Source organism: Carcharhinus amblyrhynchos, chromosome 1 (assembly GCF_965287045.1).
Source record: "Carcharhinus amblyrhynchos chromosome 1, sCarAmb.v2.hapA, whole genome shotgun sequence".
Lineage (NCBI taxonomy): Eukaryota > Metazoa > Chordata > Chondrichthyes > Carcharhiniformes > Carcharhinidae > Carcharhinus > Carcharhinus amblyrhynchos.
Genome location: NC_137324.1, coordinates 157,017,597 through 157,037,213, shown reverse-complemented (window position 1 = coordinate 157,037,213; position 19,617 = coordinate 157,017,597). Strand labels below are relative to the sequence as shown.

Genomic DNA, 19,617 nt, shown 5'->3' with positions numbered 1-19,617 from the left:
GGAGAGATCTCATCGTGGGGCTAGAGGAGATTACAAAGATAGGAAGAACCGATGTCATGGAGGGAGTTGGAAAATAAAGGATGAGAATTTTAAAATCAAGATGTCGCTTGACCAATAGCCAGTGGGAGTCAGTGAGAATTATATAAACAAAACAGTAGATGAATATATAGAACAGGAAGTAATCAGAACTTATGGTGCTCTAGTCAGATCAAAGTCAAGATACGGAGCTTAATTCAGGTCCTGAAACTACAAGAGAGGGATTGAGGCTCTAGAGACAGTGCAGAGAATAATCTCCAGCGTGCATGTTATAAGAAAATACTGGAGAGACTTAGGCACTTCACCCAGCCAAGGAAGTATCTGAGTGATGATCTTATGGAGGTATACACAAAATTTGAGAGAGAAAATGAATGAACTTGGAGTATTGCTGTGAAATTAAACTGCTGGGACACAGTACGAAAGGAAGATCATTTTTAAGACAGATGGTCATGAAAACCTTTATCATTCGAAAAGTGGTGAGCATGTGGAAGAAGCTTCTGGATGGTGTAAAGACATAAAAGATGTCTGGGATATTTTAAACATTGGAAACTACGATGGTGGGATTTTCACCTGACCAGCTTGTTTCATCCATAATTATCCTATCATCTGAGATCTGATTGGACTGCTGTGTATGACTCATCACCAATTCCCATTTATAGCATCAATCCCAGAATAGATTCACCAGTTGGCATATGAGAAGACTGGGGGTAGCGGAAGCATTTGACTGGTAAGTATGGACACCAGCATAAAGAGGTGCACAACTTTTTAAGTGTAGATAGGAAAAAGTGGATATTCCCCCCTCTCCCCATTATATTTTTCCTGTGCATTAGAAATTTTCATGTTGGCCCTTATCCTTATTAATAAACATTTGCAACCAATGGCACGGTGGCATTGTGGTTAGCACTGCTGCTCACAGCACCAGGGACCCGGGTTTGATTCCCATCTTGGGTCACTGTCTGTGTGGAGTCTGCGTGTTCTCCCCATGTCTGCGTGGGTTCCTCCAGGTTCTCCTCCCACAGTCTGAAAGGCGTGCTGGTTTGATCATTGGTCATACTAAATTTTCTCTCAGTGTATCCAAACAGGCTCAGGGATTTTCACAGTAACTTTATTGCTGTGTTAATGTAAGCCTACTTGTGATACTAATGAATTTTTAAAAAATTGACAAGTTTCCAATATACATATTTCATAAAAGTCAGCACCGTGTCATCCTTAATTGCTTAGAAAGAAAGGAAAAACACTTGTACACGTGGCTCACTATTGTCTTAACTACATCAGCAATAAGGGGAATAATTACAGAAAAGCGGCGTGTTAGAAAATAACATTAAGTACAATAATGCTAATATAATAACGTTAGACTTTTCTTGCCATTGGGGTTTGGAGGTTTACTCCGGATATTAATAATCCTAAACTGGAGATGTTGCCCAAACAACTGCACTTTATTTGATTTCAGACAGTTCATTAATATTTACACCAGTAACTACTCACCCCATGCCTTAGGTGCCTGCTTTCCCCGAGGAACAACAGGATCGAGCAGCCAATCCATCCTTGTCCATTTCTCTGTTTTCTTTTATAAAAATGTACTTTATTCATAATATCTGAAAGAACATTGTAAACTTTTCAAAATGGCCTTCATACAAAGTGCAATAATATTCAGGATTCTACATACATGATGCAGCATCTGAGATGCTTCAATATGATTTGATTTATTATTATCACATGTATTGGGATACAGTGAAAAGTACTGTTTCTTGTATGCTATACAGACAAAGCATACCGTTCATAAAAAGGAAACGAGAGAGTGCAGCTGTGGTGCTACAGTTATAGCTAGGGTGTAGAGAAGGTCAACTTAATGCATGGTAGGTTCATTCAATATAGCCAAAGAAATAGGTATAGCACAGTGGCACAGTGGTTAGTACTGCTGCCTCACAGCACAGTAAGATGTCTCGCAACACCAGATTAAAGTCCAGCAGGTTTATTTGGCAGCACAAGTTTGGCAGCGCAGTAGCACAGTGGTTAGCACTGCTGCTTCACAGCTCCAGGGACCTGGGTTCGATTCCTGGCTTGGGTCACTGTCTGTGTGGAGTTTGCACATTCTCCTCATGTCTGCGTGAGTTTCCTCCTGGTGCTCTTTCCTCCCACAGTCCAAAGATGTGCAGGTTAGGTTGATTGGCCATACTAAGAAATTGCCCTTTCGTGTCCTGAGATGTGTAGGTTAGAGGGATTAGTGGGTAAAATATATAGGGGATAGAGCCTGGGTGGGATTGTGGTTGGTGCAGACTCGATGGGCCGAATGGCCTCTTTCTGTACTGTATTGTTTCTTTCTTTCTACAAGCTTTCAGAGTGATGCTCATTCATCAGGTGAGTGAGGACTTGTGTTCACAAACAGGGCATATACAGACTTAATCTCAATTTACAAGATAATGGTTGGAATGCGAGTCTTTACAAGTAATCAAGTCTTAATGGTACAGACAATGTGAGTGGAGAGAGGGTTAAGCACAGGTATTGTCTCCAGCCAGGACAGTTAGTGAGGTGTTGCAAGCCCAGGCAAATCGTGGGAGTGTCACACTATCTGTAATCCCCATGACTTGCCTGGGCCTGCAAAATCTCACTAACCGTTACAGGGATAGGGTCTGAGAGGGATTGTTGTCAGTGCAGGCGTGATGGGCCGAATGGCCTCCTTCTGCACTGTAGGGATTCTATGATTTTAATCCATGATTCTATGAAACATTACAGACTTCAAAATTGTCATTACAGGTGGCATAAAGATACTTAAATTGTCAACATACAACTGTGATCCATGTAATATTCATGGGGTCAGTTTAGTTCAGTTGGCTGGATAGCTGGTTAGTGATGCAGCGTGACACCAACAGCACGGGTTCCATTTCCATGCCGGCTGAGGTTATTCATGAAGGCCCCACCTTCTCAACCTTGCCCCTTGCCTGATATGTGGTGATCCTCAGGTTAAATCACTACCAGTCAGCTCTCCCCCTTGAGGGCCTCTGGTCATCTGGGACTAAGGCTACTTGACATTCAACGTGAGTCATACAGCCTGATGGGGTCCTATACAATGCCCCTTCCCTCAGTTCATTGGTCTTAAACAGTGATCTCCCCCCCTTCTTTGTTCGGCTGCAGCAACAGCCTTGAGTTTAATGAACACTGAGTTTAAGTAGGCCTCTGCTTCCCACCCTACCATGAACGCACTTTCTGATTGGCTCTCTTCAGTCCACGATATGATTGGCCCCTTTTCAGCCGCTGCAACTCTCCCTAGAGCAAGACAGCCCCGACTGCAAGTTTAGCCAACCTCCTCCTGGATCTTCCTGCTTCACTGATTTCCGTCTGTTCCGTCTGTGCGGTTTTGCAGAACAGAAGGGGCCCACTAACCTGGATTCACCAGACAACCATTACCACCATCTAAGGCTAGTTCAAATCTGCCTGATTTCTACTAATTGAATGATATTCTAATCCAGCAGCAATCATCAATTGCTTTACATTAAGATTGTTAAATCTTACTTTGAGTTTTAACCAAACAATTTTATACAATAGTTTTAATCAAAAATGGCACAAACTGAGGAAAAAAAATGTTGCCTGGTTTTTAATAAGTCACTTTCCAAATATTAGCACAAAACCACAAATACAGCATGAGTCATTTGTTAGCCTTATAAATAATGTAAATGTGTAATTTTAAGCCTAGTTTTTCCCCTGACCCTTTGCCCACAGATGATTTTTTAAAATTCATTTGTCGGACATGGGGTCGCTGGCTGGCCAGTATTTATTGCCCATCCCTAGTTACCCAAAGGGCATTTGAGAGTCAACCACATTGCTGTGGCTCTAGTGTCACATGTAGACCAGATAAGGATGATAGATTTCCTTTCCTAAAGGACATTAGTGAACCAGATGGTTTTTTTTGACAATGGCTTCATGGTCATCAGTAGATTCTTAATCCAGATATTTTTTATTGAATTCAAATTCCACCAACTACTATGGCAGGATTTGAACCCAGGGCCCCCAGAACATTGGCTGAGTTTCTGGATTAATAGTATAGTGATTAGTGACTAGGCCATTGCCTCCCCTTAGATACATGTGTATTAAAACATACGTATGATATGTTATTTGGGATAAAGTGGCATGTTTGTTTAATGATAAGAGGTTTTAGAACACATCTTTCACTTGGTTTTTACAGCATTAATGGTCAAGTTATAAAAATGGCAGACGGACAGACATACCGGGTTCGATTCCTGACTTGGGTCACTGTCTGTGCGGAGTCTACATTTTCTCTTCGTGTTTGGGTGGGTTTCCTCCGGATGCCCGATTTCCTCCCACAATCAGAAAGACATGCTGGTTAGGTGCACTGGCCATGCTAAAATTGTCCCTCAGTGTATCGGAACAGGTGCCGGAATATGACAGCTAGGAGATTTTCCCAGTGACCTCATTACTGTGTTAATGTAAGCCTACTTCTAAGACAAATGAAAAAAAAAGTTAGTTCCACCTATATACTATAGCAGAGGAGAAAATAAACAAAATGCATTAGACAAATGTTAAGGGCGGACAGGTAACTGATTCATAATCTAAACTTCCCGCTATGGCCTACATCCCGTGTCACGTTCAGCATACAAGAAGCTGTTTAAGATTTGATAAATATATTTTTAATTTTTAAAACTGACTTTATGTGGTGCAATTCATCGCTAAGTCACTAGATGTTGCTGTGGAATACCATATATGTATTTTTGCAAAAATCAGGCTTCTTTTACCAGCTTTTTAAGATTTGTCAGTCAATAAATATGCCGAGTTTTTTAAAAGAAAAATAAAGTATTAATGTGCACATCAATGTAAAAGTTGCTGTAAATTGTCTCCAATTAGAATTGGTTACAGGGTGAAAGAGATCTACGTTTTAAATGTCCCCAGTGAACTTTCTAAAAACAAATAGTTTTATCAGAGCAGAGTAAAGCAGAAATAGTGAAAGCACTGATCCCTTACCTGCTTACCCCTTTCAAAGTGTGAAGCTGGTGGCAATTTTCCCCAAGAAGAGAAATCTTGGGGAGAAGAATATGGTCTCATTCTGAAAATAAAAGTATTGTTAAAACATTGGGGAGGGGGATGTTTGTATTAGAAATGGGCAATTAGCGAAGAGCTTCTCTGTAGGAAAGTTATTTACTTATGTTGGACTGTTGAACCAGCTTCAAAGGGGGTGAAATTAAATTGCTGTTTGTGAATAATCTCACCATGAGAAAGCTCTCTCCCCACACCAGCGACTGAATGAGGCTGAGTGTCTGTATCTCCTGAATTTCACAATTCACCTTGCTTATCCAGCACTAAGCTGTCCCACCTCCTCGTTGGGGCGGAGCTGTAACTGTGATATCCCCACAGGTGATCCTGTTGTTGTCACTGTTTCCAGTTTGCCTGAGAGTCATGGTGGAAGATAGTGTCTTGTTAGCTGCTGTCTCATTGATATCTGCCGTTCAGCAGGGTAAGAGAACTGTTCCCTTGTTTGTCCATTTGTAACAAGTGTCCTCCCCGTTTGGCTGGCTGCTGTTGCAATGCACAGTCCTGCGTTATACTTTGGACTTCCTCCTGTGCTAGCTCTGACCATATCATTGAGCTGGGGCGGGGTGCTTCACACATTTTTATTGCATGTTTTCTTACAATAGGATTCCCCGGCCCTGTAGAACATCAATTGACATGATTCCCACTGAGGCAATATACTCCTGTTCTGAATGGAACAACTTTAAAGGAACCTACAGCTTTACATACACAAATCTTTGAATGTGGTGTGGGCCTGGCTGTTAAAAGACACAGTGGGCTTTATTAGTGGAAGAATGCCATGCAAAACCATATTTGACACATTTGCACTGGTAGGGAGGTCAGAGAACACACATTTAAGGCAAATGAACCAAATATGACATGCAGACTTTTTTAATAATACAGCCACTTGTTGGTGATGGGCAAAATGTTATCTGATAGAGCAATGGAAGCAGTTTCAGTATTACACATTTCAAAAAGGAATTGGGCAAATAATTGAAGGGGCATGAAGTAGCAAGGCTGTGGGGAGAGCATTTTCAAAGGGCTAGTACATACATGATGGGCTGAATGGCCCTCTCCCCACCACTGGCAAAGTGGTTAGTTACCATTTTACCTCAGCTGGAGGGATTTTGTTCAATTCTGGCTTTGTTCAATTCCGACTATGTATTGCTATGTATTTTAAAAATTGGGCGCATGAGTGGAGCAGGCGTGGAGGGCTGAAGGGCCTGTTTCTGTGCTGTAATGTTCTTTGTTCTTGTTCTTTGTTCTTTGACTGTGTGGAGTTTACACATTCTCCCCATGTCACCTTGGGTTTCCTCCAGATACTCCCACAGATGCATGTGAAAAGTATTGTTTCCTCCCACAGTCCAAAGATGTGCGGGTTAGGTGGATTGGCCATGCTAAATTGCTCCTTAGTGTCCCAAGATGTGTAGGTTAGATGGATTAGTGGGGTAAATCCCAGTGGGGATAAAACTGGGGTGGATCTGGATAAGATGCTCTGACGGAGAGTCGGTGGGCCGAATGGCTTCCTTCTGTACTGCAGGGATGATTCTCCTGCGTTATATCTTTCCATGATTAAAAGATAACACTTATTAACATGTGTGTCATCTCTCAGTCCTTGCTTAATCGTGATATCTTGTAGAACATGATTGTGGGGCAGTTTAGTTTTACGTTTGTCTGGAATGTTTTCAGGGTGAAGGAATTCAATTATGTGGAAGACAAGTGTTATGATTGCGAAGTTTATAAGATTAATTTGAGTTAAGGTTGTGTCTTTTGGTTTCTAAGAATGTCAGAGTTTGGGACATGTGCTGGGGTCTCTCTGACAGTAAAACTGGATGGTTTAATTGTTAAACTCAGATTGTTAAATTGAGGGGAAGGTGCCATGTATTTACACTTGGAGAGCATGATAGCTGTTTCTAAGTCCATAATGAGGAGACTCAAGTCTCCCAGGGCCCCAGAAAGGTATTACAAGTATCAATTTGCTGTGATGTAAATTGGCACAGTGGTTAGCATAGTGCCCGAGACCTGCGTTCAATTCCAGCCTTGGGTGACTGTCTGTGTGGAGTTTGCACATTCTCCCCATGTCTGTGTGGGTTTTCTCCAGGTGCGCCAATTCCCTCACTTGGTCCAAAGATGTGCGGGTTAGGTCGACCCAGTTAAATTGCCCCTTAACGTTTGAGTTTATTTACTAGTGCCACAAATAGGCTCACATTAACACTGCAATGAAGTTACTGTGAAAATCCCCTAGTCATCACGCTCCGACACCTGTTTGGGTACACTGAGAGAGAATTTAGCAGACCTACGCAGACACAGGGAGAATCTGCATAGACAGTGACCCAATCCAAGAATTGAACCCGGCTTCCTGGTGTTGTGAGGCAGCAGTGCTACCATGCCACCCTAATGTCCCAAGTTACAGGTTAGCAGGGTAAATACATGGGGTTACGCGGCAAGTTGGTGCAAACTCAATGGGCCGAAGGCCTCCTTCTGCACTGTAGAGATTCAATGATGTTGGGATCAAAGGTAGCTGATTCGCATTTCTACTTGGATACAAGGCTGATGTATCCATTTCTATGGATAAGAAGACAGAGGAAGCCATGTTGAAATTATACATAACTTGCCTATAAACGCAGTATATCACAGACAGAGGGACAGTTGTAGTTTGTGCTTGTGTGATCTGCAGCCAACCAGGAGGTGAAGAGCCAAAGTAATAGCCAGCCAGGCCTACAACTGAGGTAGAGGAAGTTGCTGATTTATCATTCACCATGCAGAGTGCAGCTGGGAGCATGCTTTCAGTCTGCAAACCATGTTAGTCAGGAGTTAAAACAAGGCTGGTGTGTTCGTCTATCCAAAACTGGAAGGTGAATCCCCAGAAAAACTCCCGCTGCACATGATAGTATTGGGAAAAGTAAAGAACAGAAGTAAAACTCTTGGCCACAGCATGTTATGGCTCATGCTCTGACCAAGACCACAAGAAACTACAAAGGGTTGTGAACGAAGCCCAGTGCATCATGTAAACCTGCCTGCCATCCATTGACTCTGTGTACACTACCCGCTGGCTTGGAAAGCAAAGATCCCATGCCTTCCTCCATCGGGAAAAAGATACAAAAGTCTGAGGTTAAGTACCAACAACTGAAGAACAGCTTCTTCCTTACTGCCACCAGACTTTTGAATGGGCCTACCTCACATTAAACTGATCTTTCTCTACACCCTAGCTATGACTGCAACACTACATTCTGCACCTTCTTTCCTTCTCTATGTACAGTATGCTTTGCCTGTACAGTGTGCAAGAAACAATAATTTTCACTGTATACTAATACATCTGACACTAATAAATCCAATCAAAATCAAATGGCAATGCGAATCATGCTGTTTGTTTGCTTAAGAGACTGGGTATTGTAACAAAATGGGGGTTTTTGGTGGTCATTTAAAAGGGGAAAGGGGCAAAGACAGTTTGGTAGTTTAAAGTATATGTTGCCGACAAAAAGAATGTGTTTAGTTAATAGCATTTGCATTTGTAAAAGTTGAAGTTTTAAAATGTGAAATCTTGTCATGTATCTGTTTTCCAGTTAAGACCTAGAATATTGAATTTCTCTATAAAAAATTGTTGGTCTCTATGGCGATTGTAACATGAGACAAGCTGTGTTCCAGGGAAAGTTATCAAGAAATTTGACAGAGGTGTTCAAAATTATGAGAGGTTTTTGATAGATTAGATAGAGAGAAATTGTCTCGATTCTTGGGGGCGGGCCAGTAACCAAAGGATATAGACTTGAGATAAATGGATAGAGAACTGGACGAGACATGTGCTTGTTTGTCATGATCTGTAATGCGCTGTCTGGAAGAGTGGGAGGAGCAATTTCAATGGGTCCTCATTGTGCAGTTCACCAGCTGCACAGCCGGTTTTTCTTGCCAGATATTCTGGCACTTAGAGTAGAAAAGTCTTCTGGCACCTCTGATGCCATCATGCTGGTGGGGTAGTGCCCCATAGATCTGCTGATGCCAGCTTCACAGAGATTGGAGCGCTCTTTTAAAAAGGCCATCCTTATCAGCGAGCCTCAAGAAAATCCCCCTCCACACCACAGAAATAGGGAATCCACCCACCCCCTTCGACATGAACAAGGGCCAACAACAACCCCTCCACCACACGCACACACACACACACGCACACACACCAGGGCAACCCCCATACACGTGGGGAATCCCCCCTCTCCCCCCAACCACGGATAAGGGGGAAACTCCTTCGACCACATCCGCCCCACACTCATGCTGCAGGAATTCCCCGAGGGATAAACCTGCCATACAAGCGCCAGGGCACCCCCCCACACCAAAGGGGGACCTATCCCCCCACCCCTCAGTATCCCCCCAACCCCTTCCAGATCGGCACTGCCAGAGAAATGCCTAGGGGCAGTGCCAGGGCACCTCCCTGGCATGTTCCTCTCCCTCCTGGGGGCTATACTTTGTGCCAACAGTGGGTTCCTATGGGCAGCATGGTGGCACAGCGGTTAGCACTGCTACCTCACAGTGCCAGGGATTTGGGTTCGATTCCCAGTTTGGATCACTGTCTGTGTGGAGTTTGCACATTCTCCCTGTGTCTGCATGGGTTTCCGCCGGATTTCCTCCAGTTTCCTCCCACAATCTGAAAGATGTGCTGATTAGGCGAATTGGCTGTACTAAGTTCTCCCTCAGTGTATCCAAACAGGTGCCGGAGTATGGCCACTAGGGGATTTTCACAGTAACTTCATTGCAGTGTTAATGTAAGCCTTACATGTGATTCTGATTTTTAAATTGATGTTATAAAGATTGGAGAGATATGAATATTCAGCGAGGGGAGAAGATATGGCTGGGAAACACTTTAATTCTCCTTAAATTTATTACAATTTATTGAAATGAAGGGTGGGACCTTCATTACCTCACTGGCAAGGGGCTTGGAAAAGTGGAAAATGAGACCTCGCTAGCCAGAATCTCATTTTCTGATTTTTCACAAGATTTTGTGCCCACGTTGCCCATTTGTGCTCACGGCAAATGCGTGTGCAAAACTGCCCCTGATGTAACTGAAAGGGGTGTGGATATAGACTTGAAGAAGTGGGGAAGGGTGGCACAGTGGTTAGTACTGCTGCCTCACAGCACCAGAGACCCAGGTTCTAAAAGGTTTACCCCATATCCTTAGACTATGAGTCCAGGTTCTAGACATTCCAACCATCAGGAACATCCTTCCTGCATCTACCCTGTCTAGTCCTGTTGACACATTTTCAGAGATTGGTGGCTCTATGTGTAATAGCGACCCACTGATCTTCATTGTGTGGTTCAATATTCCATAACCTTATGTGGGCAGTTGTCTAATTCATATGAAGTTCAGGGCATAATGCTTTTTACAGTTGCACACAAACTGAAAGGCCCCGGGGAGGTGATGGCCTGGAGATATTATCACTAGATTATTAATCAAGAAACTCAGCTAATGTTCTGGGAGACCTGAGTTCAAATCCTGCCACAGCAGATGGTGGAATTTGAATTCAGTAAAAATGTTCTGGAATTAAGAATCTACTGATGACAATGAAACCATTGTCGATTGTCAGAAAAACCCATCTGGTTCACTAATGTCCTTTGGAGAAGGAAATCTGCCATCCTTACCTGGTCTGGCCTACTTGTGACTGCAGAGCCACAGCAATCTGTTTGACTCTCAACTGCCCTCCAAGGGCAACTACGGATGGGCAATAAATGCTAGCCAGCCAGCGATGCCCAAATCCCACAAATGGCCGGATTATCACAAGGTAGAGGTAATATTTTCTGTTGATGGGGTACATTAAAATGGGACACAGGTCAAATTGACCACTTGTCTGTATCTTGCCAATGAAAAATGGGGAAAAGTCCCAACCTGCCCAGCTCTAACATCCCCACAGCATAGACTTAGCAATTCCTCCTGGCAAAAATTTGAAAATTCCTGCAACGATTCATCATGGTTAATTAAACATGAACAATGAAGTATTTTTTGTGCTAAAATACCCGTTTATTTTTGACGCTTGCTCCGATGTTTTGGCTTGCAACATTATCATGCTGACTTCTTGGGTTTCCCTCTGCTGTTATGTAAAAATCAGTTCTCTCAAAATAGCAGAGATTCTCACGACCCAGATCCTCACTGTGCAACAAGCTATGGGAATTGCGTTTCTGTAGCTGCTCCTTGTATTTTGGTGGAATATATTTTATGATGTGAAAATCTTTCCCACATTATACTGGAATGTCGTGGATAGTGTTTTCAGAGCTAAATTTTAATGTTTATTTATTAGTGTCACAGGTAGGCTTCTGGTTACACTGAAATGAAGCTGTTGTGAAAATCCTCTAGTCGCCAAACTCCGGCGCCTGTTCAGGTACACTGAGGGAGAATTTAGCATGGTCAATGCACCTGAAATGTGAGAGGAAACTGGAGCACCCGAGGAAAACCACGCAGACACGGGGGGAATGTACAGATTCCACACAGTGATGAATTGAACCTGGGTCCCCCGCACTGTGCTAATCATTGTCTCAATGTGTAATGTGCAAAGATGTTAAAATGCTACTATTTAATTTGTCATTCTCTTCCCTCTGCTCTTTTTGAGTGTGCCTACAGACAATAAAATACAAGATCCCCTCCTTCCCCCATTAAAGGAACAATTCTTTGTGGAAGAGCCCAGATGGTTAACTACCCAATTGTAATGGGTACACCATGCCTATTAAGGGTACCTTTCAATGTTGGGTTATTGAAAAATGACCAAGAGTTATCCAGTACCCCCCGCACCCCCCCACCACCCCCACCCCTCACTTCTTAATCCCTCACCGATAGGTGTCCATTTGTCTCCTTACTGGAATCAGCTACACGCATGTCTTAAACCTTGAACTTTTCTCATCTGCATGTCTCTTTTCCACTAGCTTATATCACCCTGTAGCATGCTGGGACGCCCAATATCTCACTAAGCCACTATTGACATAAGTTTGAGTAATCAATACAATTTTTGCTGCTGTGGTGTTGTATTCAGTATGTTGCTGCCAAGTGCACAACATTAGCACAGCGGTTAGCACTGCTGTCTCACAGTGCCAGGGACCCTGGTTCGATTCCCGTCTTGGGTCACTGTCTGCGTGGAATCTGCACGTTCTCCTCGTGTCTGTGTGGGTTTCCTCTGAGTACTCTGGCGTCCTCCCAAAAGACATGCTGGTTAGAGTGCATTGACCATGCTAAATTCCACTTCAGTGTGACCGAACAGGTGCACACTGAATGTGGCGATTGGGGGATTTTCACAGTAACTTCATTGCGGTGTGAATGTAAGCCTACTTGTGACACTAATAAATAAACTAGAACATACCTCTTAAAAGAAAATACAGACAAACAGTATTGGGTAACAATAAAAACTCACAGAAAACATGGAGAGTCAGTAAATAAATGTAAAGTGAGAGAGAGAAAGACACCAGCAGCCAAGTGTGAAGGTATGTTACTGAGTCATGTGGTGCTTGACATCTGAGCTAAGGTATAAATAATTTGTCTTTGACAGTTGAGGGTAGCTGTGGATAACGGAAGCACTTCAAATAGAGAACAATGCAAGGCAAAATACATTCTGCAGCATGAGCTGGTCTGAAGATGAAAATATGATCTAATTTTAATCAAAACTGTGTTTAAAATCAAACAAAGGATTTTGTATAGTTTCCAACTGTGCAACTTTAGAATTGAATAGAGATTTATAAAATTCTAATAGGACTAGACAGGGTAGATGCACGGAGGATGTTCCCGATTAGTGGGAGAATCCACAAACAGGGGTCACAGCCTGAGGATTCAGGGTAGACCATTTAGGACAGAGATGAGGAGAAACCCAGTCTGCAAACCCAGCCGCAAAAACCCAGTCTGCAGGTGCAGCAGGTGATCAAGAAGGCGAATGGAATGCTGGCCTTTATAGCGAGGGCGATAGAATATAAAAGTAGGGAGGTCTTGCTGCAACTGTACAGGGTACTGGTGAGGCCGCAGCTGGAGTACTGTGTGCAGTTTTGGTCGCTGCACTTGCGCAAGGATATTTTGGCCTTGGAGGGAGTGCAGAGGAGATTCACTAGGCTGATACTGGAGATGAGGGGGTTGGACTATGAAGAGAGACTAAATAGACTGGGTCTGTACTCGTTGGAGTTTAGAAGGATGAGGGGGAATCTTATAGAGACGTATAAAATAATGAAAGGGATGGATAGGGTAGAGGTAGAGAGGTTCTTCTCGCTTAGAAAGGATAGCAGGACTCGAGGGCACAGCCTCAAGATAAGGCGGGGGGGGCAGTTTAGATCGGAGTTGAGGAGGAACTTCTTCACTCAAAGGGTGGTGAATCTCTGGAATTCTCTGCCCGTTGAAGTGGTGGAGGCTACCTCACTAAATATATTTAAGTCATGGGTAGATAGATTTCTGATAGACTGGGGAATTAAGGGTTATGGGGATAAAGCGGGCAAGTGGAACTGATCCACTTCAGATCAGCCATGATCTTATTGAACGGCGGGGCAGACTCGAAGGGCTAGACGGCCTACTCCTGCTCCTATTTCTTATGTTCTTATGTTCTTACATTTCTTCACCCAAAGAGTGGAGAGACTGTGGAATTCACTACACAGGAAGTAGTTGATGCCAAAACATTGAATGTATTCAAGAGATGGCTAGATATAGCACTTGGGGCAAATGGGATCAAAGATTATGGGGAGAAAGCAGGATTAGGCTACCTAGTTGGATGGTCAACCTTGATTGCGATGAATGGTGGAGCAGGCTCGAAGGGCCAAATGGCCTCCTCCTGTTCTACCTTCTATGTTTCTATGTTAACTTCACCTTTTTCCTTTTAGTGAAACCATAGACAACACTATGTAAAGAAAAGTTTGTATCAGGAAGTCCCAAATATCCTGTTTTAAATGTGAACGGAATCAAGATAAAAAGACTCAGCCTGTGTGTAAAAATGCATCACTGTGCATGTTGCATGGGTCTTCATGTCCAAGTGTTTATGGCAGAATCTGTGCTGCAATACTATATTCTCACCACTGGAGGCCCTAAGTGGACCACATGAAGAGTAATCTTTAAACCAGTATCTGTGTCTGGCATGGTACAATGCAATTGACCACACACACGTTCACTGAGTTGTCTTTAATATTTGTAGATGGATCAACAGGTAAATTCATACCTAGGGGAGGCAATGGCCAAGTGGTGTTATCGCTAGACTATTAATCCAGAAACTCAGCTACGTTCTGGGGATCTGGATTCAAATCCCACTATGGCAGATGGTGGAATTTAAATCCAACAAAAAAAATCTGGAGCTAAGAATCTAATGGTGACCATCAAACCCCCATTGTCAATTGCTGGAAAAACTCACCTGGTTCATTAATGTCCATTAGGGAAGGAAATCTGCCGTTCTTACCTGCTCTGGCCAACATGTGACCCCAGAGCCACAGCAATGTGGTTAACTCTCAACTGCCTTCGGCATCAAGGGACAGACAATAAATGCTGGCCCCCAGCCAGTGATGTCCATGTCCCACGAATGAATAAAAAAAGCCTGGCCCCAGACTGATTTAGAACTGACCAGGAAGTCTCTGAAGAGTCATAATGGACTCTCAGCATGAACTCTCCTCCTCTCCCCACAGATGCTGTCGGACCTGCTGAGGTTTTCCAGCATTTTCTGTTTCAGACTTCCAGTATCCGCAGTATTTTGCTTTATCATTAGGCTCAGTTGCTTGTCTGGAGTGGATCAGCCAATCTCTTGGGCAACACTGGGAGTGAGTCATGGCCTAGCAATTCAGAAGAGAGGGAGAAATGATCATCCAGGATTTCTGCTTCCGTCTGTCTGTTAGTCAGTGATTCCTGTGCTACATATTGGGCTCTTGGCTGAAGATGGGGTCAGACTTAGCTGTGGCTGCCTTGCATTATGTGGACTCACAGAATTTATGGTACAACCAGAGACACACAGGATGATGGGTGGCATGGTGGCACAGTGGTTAGCACTGCTGCCTCACAGTGCCAGGGACCCGGGTTCAATTTCCAGCTTGGGTCACTGTCTGTGCAGAGTTTGCATGTCTTCCTGCGTGTCTGTGTGCGTTTCCTCTGGGTTCCTCCCACAGTCTGAAAGACGTGCCGGTTAGGTGCATTAGCCATGCTAAATTCTCCTTCAGTGTAACCAAACAGGCATCGGAGTGTGGCGACTAGGCGGTTTTCACAGTAACTTCATTGCAGTGTTAATGTAAGCCTACTTGTGACACTAATAAATAAACACTGTTAAAAGAGCTGCTGGCACCTATGATATGGAGCAAAATGGATCAGAGTAGAATATTGGAAGGAAAATGTTTAGCCAGGATATACAAGCTGGGAAGATCCTAAGTTTTCATCTTTGCTGCTCTTGCTTTATTCATTTGTGGCGCAAGAATGTATCTCGGTTGCATTCATTTCTTTGTGAAACATTCTAAGTTGTGAGTTTCCCTGGCTGTGCGTTTCCCGTTAAAACACCAACAGCAATAAAATGATTTGGAGTTTATCCCTAGCTCTGGCTCATTGATCCTCAAATCATGTTGCAGCTATAGAAAATCTTGGTTAGTCCGCATTTGGAGTATTGCGTGCAGTTCTGGTCACCACACTACCAGAAGGACGTGAAAGCTTTGGAAAGAGTGCAAAGAAGGTTCACCAGGATGGTGCCTGGTCTCATGGGCGTTGACTATGTGGAGTGCTTGAATAAACTAGGGTTGTGTTCACTAGAAAGACGGAGGCTGATGGGGAGACCTGATAGAGGTCTACAAAATTATGAGAGGGATAGACAGGGTGGATTGTCAGAGGATTATTCCCAGGATGGAGGTTTCAATTACAAGAGGATACATGTTCAAGGTGAGAGGGAGAAAGTTTAAGGGAGATGTGCAGGGGAAGTCTTTCATGTAGAGTGGTGGGTGCCTGGAACACACTACCAAAGGAGGTGGTGGAAGAAACACATTAGTCACATTTAGGAGGCATATGGATGGGTCCATGAATATTATTTTAAATTATTTATTTATTAGTGTCACAAGTAGGCTTACTTTAACACTGTAATGAAGTTACTGTGAAAATCCCCTACTCTAGCACCTATTTGGATACACTGAGGGAGAATTTAGCATGGCCAATGCATCTAACCAGCACATCTTTGGACTGTGGGAGGAAATCAGAGCACCCGGAGGAAACACATGCGGACATGGGGGGAACTTGTAGATTCCACACAGTTGGTGATCCAAACCAGGAATTGAATTCGGGTCCCTGGCACTGTGGAGCGAATAGAGGGATGCGGACTGAGTAAGGGCAGAAGGGTTTCTTTTTGTTTAGTTGGGGCATCATGTTCGGCATGGAAGTGGAGGGCTGAAGGGCTGTTCCTGTGCTGTACTTTTTGTTTGTTCTTTGTTGTATGCCCAGGTTAATGGAGCAATCAAATGTCCAGAAACTTATTTCAAGGTGATATTAGAGAACTGAAAACACAAAGATGTTAGAAATTCAATTTGATACCTAATCCAATCCCAACAAACAAGCAACAAATTTGGTTCGAAAAGTTGTTAGCACTGCTGCCTCACAGCGCCAGGAACCTGGGTTCAATTCTGGCCTTGGGTGGCAGCCTGTATGGGGTTTGCTCATTTGCCTTGTGTCTGCGTGAGTTTCCTCTGGGTTTCCCCCACAGTCCAAAACTATGCAGACTAGGTGGATTGGCCATAGAAAATGTGTGGAGTTACATGGATAGGATAGGGACAGGGTGGCCAGGGAAAAATGCTCTTTCGGAGATCTGAGCAGTCTCAATGGGCCAACCAGCTTCCTTCTGCACTGCAAGGATCCTATGATTAAGTGGGAATCCCTGTTAAAGCATCATCCTATCCATCACTGCTGATGGCTACAATACCTACAAAGCTTGTCTCTGCCTCTGAAGATTATTATCCCTCTGCCCAGCAGCCTTAGCCCAGAACCCCTCACTCTGAGGTTCAATATAACCCTGAGCCGTGCCAGTCAATGGGCTTGATGAAGTGTCTGGCAGTGACGGAGAGATCTGGCCCTGCTCTCAAACCTGGAAAAGTCACGACCAAAACAGCAGCTTGAAAGTTGTGGCAAAGCAAACTTCACACGATAATGTCAGGAACAGATGAGTTGTTGCAGCTAAACCTCAGCACTCTGCACTAGTTCTGAAGTTCTCACACACCAGCAGAGAATCCTTTTATCTATATTGCTTCTCCTGCCAGTTGGACTCTGTTCAGTCAGTTTCGTCACCTGAATATCCACTGTGTACACAGATGTTTAAATGCAAGGCAATTTAATAAACCAGAGTTATTCAGAATACGCATTAGGCCACGAAAATGCACTGACTTTTCCGTCGGGGGCCCTGCACAGTTTTGTTTTGATTTGATTTATTATTGTCACATGTATTGATATACAGTGAAAAGTATTGTTTCTTGCGCACTATACAAAACACACCGTTCATAGAGAAGGAAAGGAGAGGGTGCAGAATGTAATGTTACAGTCATAGGCTGTAGAGAATAATAAACTTAATGCCAGGTAGGTCCATTCAAAAGTCTGGTGGCAGCAGGGAAGAAGCTGTTCTTGGGTCTGTTTGTGCGTGACCTCAGATTTTTGTATCTTCTTCCCAATAGAAGAAGGTGAAAGAGAGTATGTCCAGCATCCTTGATTATGCTGGCTGCTTTTTTGAGGCAGCGGGAAGTGTAGAGAGTCAATGGATGGGATATGCGATGGACTGGGCTTTGTTCACAACCCTTTATGGTTTCTTGTAGTCTTGGTCAGAACAGGAGCCATACTAAGCTGTGATACATCTGGAAAGGATGCTTTCTATGGTGCATCTGCAAAATTGGTGAGAGTCGTAACAGGCATGTTGAATTTCCATCGCCCCCTGAAAAAGTAGAAGCATTGCTGGGCTTTCTTAACTAGAGTGCTGGCATGAAGAGACCAGGACAGGTTGTTGGTGATTTGGACATTTAAATCTTTTGTCCCAGTGGATTAATCTTATTACATTTTGCATTTGGTTGCACTGTTCTAGTTGCATCTGTATTGACTTATAAGGTGAGCTTAAGGCTATTGAGGTTAGACTGGCACTATACTCATTGAAATTTAGAATAATGAGGGGGAAATCTTATAGAAATATATAAGATTATGAAGGGAATAAATAAGATAGAAGCAGGGGGATTATTTCCACTGTTGGGTGAAACTAGAACTTGGGGCATAGCCTCAAAATAAGAGGGAGCAGATTTAGGAATGAGTTGAGGAGGTTCTTCTTCACACAAAGGGTTGTGAACCTGTGGAATTCCCTACCCAGTGAAGAAATAGAGACTACCTCGCTGAATGTTTTTAAGGCAAGGATAGATACATTTTTGAACAGTAAAGGAATTGAGGGTTCTGGTGAGCGGGTGGATAAGTGGAGCTGAGTCCACAAAAAGATCAGCCATGATCTTATTAAGTAGCAGAGCAGGCTTGAGGGGCCAGATGGCCTACACCTGCTCTTAGTTCTTATATCCTTATGTATTCTTAAAAAAAAAGTTAATTACTGTCCATGAATAAACTTTCCTTTTTGTATGTGCAGCATATTTTGCCAAGCAAGTAGGGAATGCCAGGATGAAATATAAAATTGCCCCACCATCAGTTACAGGATCGCCTGACTTTGAAAGGATCTTTCGTGCACAGTAAGTTTACTTAAGCACTTTATAGTAGGTATTTGTACCGAAGAATTGATAAAAAATTTAATTCTTCCGCGTCCTCCTGCCATGAAATTGTGCTCGTTAATTTGCTGGTATCACTTTAAGACTCTTAAAAAGTTTTTTTCCAAATCAATGAAAAATCAAAAAAGATGTTCTTAGTGCATTTTTCTCCATTAAGTATCGTGTTAGGTGTAAATCAATCTTGACTTTTTCTTTTTGAAGTTAAATAATTAAAGGGCTTTTCAGTAAAGAAGACCCCAGGGGAAGAGACAGATCTCTACCACAACAGCTTTCTAAGCAGCTGTGCAATTTCACAACCATGTCCATTCAGAACTGTTCTCAATGACTCAGGTTGGATGGCATTGGGTTATAGTGTGGGGAAGGGCTGATATTCAGCAGCCTTAACTAGCCATAAGCATCCCATTAACCATTGCACTCCTGTGCTTTCCCATAAACAACAAACTCACAGATACATTTTCAATTGCGAGAGATTGGCACAGTGGTTAGCACTGCTGCTTCACAGCACTAGGGACCCAGGTTTGATTCTGGCCTTGGGTGTCTGTTTGTTTATGTGAAGTTTGCATATTCTCCTCATGTCTGCATGGGTTTCCTCCCACAGTCCAAAGATGCACAGGTTAGGTGGACTGTCCATGCTAAATTCCCCCTTAGTGTCCCAAGATGTGTAAGTTAGGGGGCGATTAATGGGGTAAATATATATGGTTACAGGGATAGGGCCTGGGTAAGATGCTCTGTCAGAGAGTCGATGCAGACTCGATGGGCCAAGTGGCCTCCTTCTGCTCTGTAGGAATCAAAGTAAATAGCCATAAACGTTTTTAATGTTTTATCTTTCTCCCTTGATGTTGATGGGTACTCAGTACCATGGCAACTTCCTGCTATCCAGAA

At 43.3% G+C, this 19,617-nt stretch overlaps 1 protein-coding gene across 1 annotated transcript in view; it reads left to right on the top strand.

Moving 5' to 3' along the window:
* The first annotated feature begins 4,850 nt into the window (after positions 1 to 4,850).
* The window catches only part of mgst2 (microsomal glutathione S-transferase 2), a 46,413-nt gene continuing 31,646 nt past the window's right edge, over positions 4,851 to 19,617 (top strand). The window contains exons 1-2 of the mRNA XM_080194344.1: positions 4,851 to 5,500; positions 18,600 to 18,699. Coding sequence (XP_080050470.1) covers positions 5,443 to 5,500; positions 18,600 to 18,699 — 158 coding nt within the window. The 5' untranslated portion in view covers positions 4,851 to 5,442. The remainder of the gene's footprint in view (positions 5,501 to 18,599; positions 18,700 to 19,617) is intronic.